The 8,222-nt window shown below is 47.2% G+C and overlaps 1 protein-coding gene across 1 annotated transcript in view; it reads right to left on the reverse strand.

The window, feature by feature from the left end:
- Znf341 (zinc finger protein 341) overlaps nt 1-8,222 on the reverse strand; it is a 48,641-nt gene that overhangs the window by 37,632 nt on the left and 2,787 nt on the right. Inside the window, 2 exon segments of the mRNA XM_010628387.1 lie at nt 2,579-2,775; nt 5,791-5,901. Of these exon segments, the coding sequence (XP_010626689.1) occupies nt 2,579-2,775; nt 5,791-5,899 (306 nt within the window). The 5' untranslated portion in view covers nt 5,900-5,901.

Here is an 8,222-nt window from a genome sequence, read left to right on the forward strand (position 1 = left end):
ATATATATATATATTTTTAAAGGGCTGTAGCTTGTGGGTACAACCCTCAGTACCATACAATAATAAAAACAGTAATAATAATAAAGATAATAACTAATAATAATGGAAGTGATATCATCAGGGCTGTGGTTGTGGCTCAGAGGGGGAGCACTTGTTCAATATAGCCAAGGCCCTGGGTTCAATCTCCAGAAGTACAAAAAGAAAATAATAGCACACTCAGGGCCACAGTGAGGAGGACAGGCAGACCTTACAAGAAACTGTCAGTGTCTGCACCTCTTGGCAGCTACGCAAGGTGCTTTATTTTGTTTTGTTTCTGTTTTTCTTTACTGACAGACCCTTTCTTCCTAGTTCACCTCCCTCTGAAAGCTCCAGGGACAGAAGTGACTCGTCCCAGAGACCTTGCTCAGGGATGGGACATCTCTGCCCTCAACCAAGGCAGGTCGAGGAAATGCCTGACACTGCAGCCAAGAACGGCAGTACTGGCTGCAGCGTTTCACTCTGTAGCCCAGGCTGGGCTCAAACTGGCAGTGATCCTCCTGCCTGAACCTTCCAAGTGCTGGGATTATAGGCATGGGCCACCACACCTGGCTCCAACTCACTTTTATACTTACAATGTCAGAAGAGTTAGGCTGAGACCAAAAAAAAAAAAAAGCCCTGGAAACCACATCCCTGTCCATCTAATTCACTTAGGAGGCGGGGCTTACATCTACCTATAACTGACTGTTTGTGTTCTAAAATTATTCCTTTGCCCAGAATTGGAAGAATTTTCATATCTCCTTTTATGGAAGAAAAAACAAGGTAGAAGAAGGTATATTTTTCTGCTAGCAAAATTCATAATCAAGGAGTTAGAAAAATGATGTTCTAGGCTCGAACAGTGCGTGAGAGCTGAAAAAGTTCTATCTATCTGTCCTACGGGACTGAGATGAATGTTTTTCTTTCTTTCTTATTCTTTTCCAGTTATGGGGATTGAACCAAGGCCTTCACATTCTGCCACCTTCCTAACCCTTTGTTCATTTTTTATTTTGAGACAGGATCTGGTTAAATTGCCCAGGCTGCGCTCAAATGTGCGATTATCCTGCCTCAGCCACCCAGAATGCTAGGATTGCAGGTGTGTGCCACCATACCAAACTGGGTGAATGCTTTTCCCATGAGGACAGAGATGGTGTCTACACAATGGATGAGGAGAATACTCTAAAGGAATAAGGAGAGAAGCAGAGGCCAAGGAGAAATCTGACACCTTGACCTGGCCTCCTGAGACACCCCTCACCTCCTCAGTGAGAGATTCTTTAGTCCCATTATTAAGATCCCTGACCCATGGTGTCCTTGATCCAGATCCACGTTCCAGGGGCTCCTCCAGATACCTCCAGCGTGGCCTCCCCCTGACCTCCGGACTTGGAGGTCTATACTGTCTATATCATCTCTGCCTCCACTTAAAGGTCCCAGGGCACCTCAAATTGCACATCTGCTGGGCGTGGTGGCGCACACCTGTAATCCCAGTGCTTGGGAGGCTAAAACAGGAGGGTCACTGCGATTTCGAGGTCAGCCTGGGCTACACAGTGAGTTCAAGACAAGCCTGAACTACATAGCAAGACCCTGTCTCAAAAAAATCAAAAACTGGGCTGAGGACTTAGCTTAGTGGCAATATTCCTGCCTTGTAAGTGCAAGGTCCCGAGTTCAATCCCCAGTCCGGGGTAGGGGGGATCCCATATGCCCAGCTGCACTCCTGAAAGCCCAAACCTCTTCACAGCCTCCCCTCTTCAGGTGATGGCAGCTCCAACTCTGGAGCCACTCCCAACTCCTCTTCCTCACACTACTCATCCAATCAATTCACAAACCCTGTCACAAACCTTCAAGATATTGCTGAAGCCTCACCACCTACACCCTGCTCATGTTACCACCATCCATGGATTGGACTGGGCAATATCCCCTTGGTGGGTCTCCTGCCTTGTTCTCTCTTGTCCCTGTCAAAATCCATCCTCTGTACAGAAGCCTGAGAAATCTAGGTGAAGTATAAATCAGGCTAGGTCCCTCTTCTGCTCAAAACCCTCCATTGGCTCCCACGTCTCTCCAAGTAAAAGCCCACAGGGCCCACAGGACCTCCCAGACCCTCTTGCTGCCTGTCTGAATCATCTCCTCCTTACTCTTGTATTCCCAGCCACTCTTCGCTCCTTCTAGTTCCTGAAATAACCCAGCATTTCTGTCTCAGGGCCTTTGCACTTGCTGCTCCCTCTACCTGGAACATTCTTCCCCAAACTAGCCCCATGACTTCTCTCATCTCCTTGATCTCTGCTCAAATGGTCATCTTTTCCTAGAACTCTTCCCCCAGCACCATACACAATATGGCAATACCTCCCACCCCATCGTGGTATTCCTTACCTTCCTACATTTAACAGGCTGGAAAAGAGTACATCTTTACACACTTGTTTGCATACTATCCATCTCACCCAACTCCGCCAGGGCAGTGACTTGGTCTAATTTCCCACCGTGCCTCCAACGCCTAGCACTGTGCCTGACACACTGTCGAAGCTCCAAAGCACCTGCCGCTGTGAACCCACAAACGAACAAACCGAACAAATACCTGGCGATTGGCAGGAGGTGGGGCCTGCTGGACTGCAGCAGGTGCTGCTGAAGGTGTGTAGATGCTGTTGGTGGCCAGTGAGACCGTGGCCAGGGCAGGGGCACTGCCCTGGCACTGTTCCCGCTTGTGGGTCATGAAAGCTGGCAGTGAGTTGAACTGCTTCTTACACTTCCCACAGAGGAAGACATCCTCGTCATCTGGGAGCGACACCCGCAGCACGGCGAGGAGGGGCCAGAGAGGAAACAGTAACAAAACAAAGCGTGAGTCAAGGGAGATCACAGTGAAGAAAGGAGGAGACACCACATCTGGACCACAAATCTGTGACTTGCCACGCCTATGCCAAACATCAACCAACCCACACAGGCATGTACAGGAAGAGCTAGCCCTGTGCCGCCAGCCATCCAATAATTAGAAACCAGGAAGGCACAAAGTGGGTTTGCTCCTGAGTTGAGAAATTCAGAATCTTTTTTTGAGGCAAGATCTCACTACATAGTTCGTGCTGGCTTTGAATCTACTACATAGCTCAGGCTGGCCTCAAGCTCTCGGTGATCCTCCTGCCTCAGCCTCCCAAGTGCTGGAACTACTGGTGTACATCATCATGGCTGGCAAAAATCACAATCTTTATCCTGCCTGAAATGATTCCCCAGTCTCCAGATGACCCAGGGCATCACTGGTCCCCCTGTCCAGCTGCCCCTCCCAGACCTATTCATTCTAAAAGGCTCACCGCCTCCAGGAAGCCTTCCTAAAGCCACTAGCCACGGCTTCTTATTCTGCGCACACCTCTCGTATCAGTTTTCTCATCTACCAGAGTATGAGCCCCCTAAAGAAAGAAAAGGTGTCTTGTTTATCGCTGTAGCTATGATATCTTCGAGGAACCTAGAAAGTCTGCAATGGATGTTTTTTTGAGTGAATGAAAAGCTAATTGAGTGGTTAGCTAGTTAACACCCACCATTCATTATTACTAAGGGCATAACACAGCCATGCACTGTGTCAAACCCTTAAAACACACTGCAAACTGGGCATGTGGTGCACACGCTGTAGTCTCAGCACTTGGGAGGCTGAGAGGAGAGGGTCACTATAAGTTCAAGGCCAGCCTGGGCTACATAGTAAGTTCAAGGCCAGTCCAAACTACATGATGAGAACTTGTCTAAAATAAAAAAACAAAAACACACAATATAACAGGGGTAGAGCCTTGCCTAGCATAATCAAGGCCCTGGGTTCAATCCCCAGCAGTGCAAAAAAACAAAGAAACAAACAAAATATGTTGTAAAAGTCAGGCACGGCAGTCATGCTTATAATTCCAGATATTTTGGAGACTGAGGTGGGAGGATCTCTTGAGCTCATAAATTCGAGACCAGCCTGTCAAATATAGTGAGACCCTGTATTAAAGAAAAACAAAGGAAAGCCGGCATGGTGGTGCACGCTTGTAATCCCAGCACTGGGGAGGCTGAGGCAGGAGGTTCACTTCAAGTTTGAGGCCAGCCTGGGCTACCTAGTGAGTTTAAGGGTGGCCTGAACTTCATAGTGAGACCCTGTCTAAAAAAAAAAAAAGAAGAAGAAGAAGAAGAAATGATTTTTAGCAGAAACTGCTATTGAATCTGTGTGCAAGTGTGTGTGTGTGTGTGTGTGTGTGTGTGTGTGTGTGTGTGTTCCTGAGGACTGAAGCCTGGGCCTCACATAAGCTTAGCACATATTCTACCACTGAGCTATTTCTCCAGCCCTGATATTCAATTTTAACTGTATCCTTCTTATACAGTAATACAAACTTTCATGGGAAACATGGTTTCTTAGTTAAAGAATATTATGGTTTATATCTGTATGTCCCCAAGGGCCTCCTGCTCTCATAGGCAGGGCTTTTGAAAGGTTACTAAATCGTGGGATAATGCAGCTGACCTGCTCTTTGGAGGTGGGGTCTGGTTAGAAGTGGGTCACTGGGGTGTGGCCTGGAAGGGTCTATCTCCTTCCTTGGTTCCTCTCTTCTCTCTCTCTGCTTCCTGATCACCATGATGTGAGCAGCTTTTGCTCCACTAGGCCTCTTTGCCATGTGGTCTTGCCTTGGAGCCAGTGACTGAAACTGTGAGCCAAAATAAACCTCTCCTCCTTTAAACCATGAGTATCAGATATTTCCTGTTATGATAAGAAAGTGACAAAGACAAATATGCTTCCCAGCCTGCTTTGCAGCTTGGCATGTCATGTGGCTGAATTCTGACCAATAGGAGGGAGCAGAAGTGTACTGCAAATGCAACTTCCCTTAAAAGGCAAGGGGAAGACTTCCACTTCCTTCTTTCTTTCTTTCATGTTGGCTGGAAAGTAGAAATCAAAGTGGGAGCTAGGACAGCATCCCATACTGCATGTGAGGGCAGCAGAACCACACAAAGAAACCCCCACCCCCAACCCCAAATGGCCATTCAGGCCTTATGTATCAGAAAAATAAACTTTAATCCTGCAGAAACCATATGAAATTTCTGTTTCTTAGTTACAATAGCTAAAACCAAGTCCCAAGTTCTCTCATAAAGTTTCTATAAAGTAGGACAATCGTCCCCCCTTCACAGATGTAGAAACTGAGGTACAAGTTAACGTACTTACTCAGGGACACAAGGACAGGAACTATGGAAACAAGGATTCAAACCAGCTCTCTTTTGGGAAGGGGGTTGAGACAGGGTCTCACTATGTAGTTCAGGCTGGCCTTGAACTCACTGTGTAGTCTAGGCTGGCCTCAAACCTGGCAATCCTCCTGCCTCAGCCTCTTGAGTGCTAGGATTACAGGTGTGCACTACCACACTTGGCTCAAACCGGCTTTTTATCTCTCTATCCCTAGAGTGGTTCCTAAGTACCCAAGAATGTTTATAGAACAAATAAATGAACAGACAGACTCATAAAGGGACTTCCTGTAAATTGGAGAACTCATGCTTTCCCTGTTCTTTCCATAGATGAAGGCGAGGCCAAGAAATTATTTCTGGGGCAAAGATGCAGCACTGCCAAGCATTGAGGCTCCCATTTGTTCCCTATACGATACCAGCTCCCCACATTCACTAAGAAAGAGGGCATCCTCAGAGAAAAGCATGAGCCTGAAGGGCAGGCTGGCAGGCAGAGATGCGAGAGGACAACCTGGAAACCACAGTGGCAGCTCACGCCCATGCCCCAAGCAAGCCCCACTTGTTCCCCACATGAGGAGCTGCTCACCCTCCACTGCAGAGTGCACAGATACTCACCCAATGGCTGCATGGCGGGGGGTGCGTTGACACTCTGGCCTGTTGGATCAGGGACTGCTCCTTGGCCATCCAGCAATGACTGCACAGCCAGAACAGTCTGGTTGTCCATTCCTGTAAAAGGCAAAGCAGGGTCTGTGGAAGGCAGGCCCAACACTTACCCTGACATTACCCTCACAGGCCAGAACCACAAAATCACCAGGGCAAAGACAGCTGGCTGTGCCCTGCGATAGTTCTCTCCTACCTCACTATAATAGATCAGAAGATCTGAGGCTGGAAATATGGTCTCAAAAGAAAAATTATATTCCCCAGCCTCTCTTGCAGCTCAACATTCTGGCTGAGAGAAGGTAGGATAAGATGCTATAGATATGGCAAGGAAGACTTCTAAGGGCTGCCTGGCATGGGACCCTCTTCTCTGTCCCATCCCCCATTCTGCATCCTAGAACAAGAATATGGTGGTGGGAACTCTACCCATGATCCTGAACCATGAGGACAAACCAATCACAAGATAAAAAGTTGGAAAGAGCCAGGTGTGGTGATACGTGCCTATAATCCCAGCTAAAAGAAGACTACATGTTCAAGGCCACCTGGGCAATTTAGCAAGACTTGTTTCGAATTCTAAAGAAGAAGGGATAGGGATGAGTCCTAGCACTAAAGTGCCTGCCTAGTATTCACAAGGCCTTGGGTTAAACCCACAGGACCATGAATGAACGAATGGCTGGGAGTGTAGCTCAGTGGCAGAGTGTCCAGAGGCCCTAGGTTCTATCCCTAGCACCAAAAAAGAAAAGCTGGAAAGATAATGGGCCTGGGAGAAGCTGATATAAAACCACCCTCAAAGCCCTAGACTGACCACTCTGGCATTTCCTATGGAACAATTTCCAGCCCTTATGCCCCTGCTAGGTTGAGCTCCCCTCTTATTCAAGGCTCTCTCTAAGACAAGCCACACAGGCCCTCTGGAAATGACCCTGCCAATCTTACAGGTCTGTACTCAAGCATCCTTGCTTTCCTTGCCATCAATTATTCCTTCAGCATCCAGTATCTGGTGAGGATTCTCTACATCCTCTGTCTTCCCTACCCACTTTCCAGTTCTCCTGCACTGTGCTAGTGGGGCTTAAACCCTCACCTTCCACCTAAAACAGCCTAGCAGCATTATTATATTTATATCTAAATGTGCCCCCAAAGCCTCAGGCACTGGAGCAGAGGCTTTAGGGAGGTGACTGGATCATGGGGATGTGATATTTATCAGTGGATTAGGCCACCAATGAGTTTACAGCTCAATGTGAATTGGGAGGTGAAGCCTGGGTGGAGGAGGTGGGTCATGGGGGTGTGGCCTGAAAGGGTCTATCTCTCTTCTACCTCCCTTGACTTCTCTGTTTCCTGCTGCCCTGCCAGGAGCAGCCTCCTCTATGCCCCTCTGCCATGCTGTCCTGCCTTGGAGCCAGCTGACTATGGCCTAAAACCTCTACAAACTGTGAGCCAAAATAAACCTTTCCTCCTTAGAGCTGTAGGGCAATGATGGCATGAGTGCCACAGCAGGCTGTTTGTTATCATTGAAAGCTCTAAAAGGTTCGCCATCACTGGTATAAGGAAAGTAACTCACTGGACAAGCATTCAACACACCCTAAAACTTGCCCTTTACACACCACCTTTCAGGCAACTCCTTGACAGCCTCCTTTACTCTCTTCTTCTCCTGTCCACCTGCTAAGTATTATAAATGCAATGAGTTCCTTCTGTCTAGACTGTCCTTCCTCTCCCTCTTACCCTTTACCTGGGCAGTCTCACTCACCCCATTTCTAGTTACCTCCAATACTTGGGAGTTACAAACCTGGGGTTCATACTCTCTTGAACAGGCCTCTGTAAACCCTCTACCATTTTAATGCAAAACTGTGTTTTAGCATCTGGATGCAAAACTGTACATGGACTGCATATGAACAAGTTTCACAGAATTTTTATTCACAATTGTGAAAAATTGCAAACAGTTCAGAGAGTCTTCAATGAGAAAATGGTTAAACAAACTGTGGAACATCCAAACAGTGGGATACTCAACAATGAAAAGGTACAAACTATTGATAGACAACAAGTTGGATGAATTTCCAGGGAACTATAATGGGCAAAAGGAGTAAGTCCCGAAAGTTATATACGCTATGATTCAGTCTACATAATGTTCTTTTTTTTTTTGGTACCGAGGATTGAACTCTGGTCCTTGCGCTTGCGAGGCAGGCTACTGAACCACTGAGCTAAATCCCCGGGCCTACCTAATGTTCTTGAAGTGACAAAATTTTAGAAACAGAACAGATTAGTAGTGGTCAGGGGTGAGAGATGGGGGAGAGGGGAAGGAGCTGGTAGTGACATGCCCCAGTGTTGCAAAGATGTACCACTGGGTGATACGGGTTACATGGGATTATTGTATTTCTTTTTTTTTTTTTTTTTTTTTT

Source organism: Fukomys damarensis, unplaced genomic scaffold (genome assembly GCF_012274545.1).
Source record: "Fukomys damarensis isolate Sample0158 unplaced genomic scaffold, DMR_v1.0_HiC HiC_scaffold_22, whole genome shotgun sequence".
Lineage (NCBI taxonomy): Eukaryota > Metazoa > Chordata > Mammalia > Rodentia > Bathyergidae > Fukomys > Fukomys damarensis.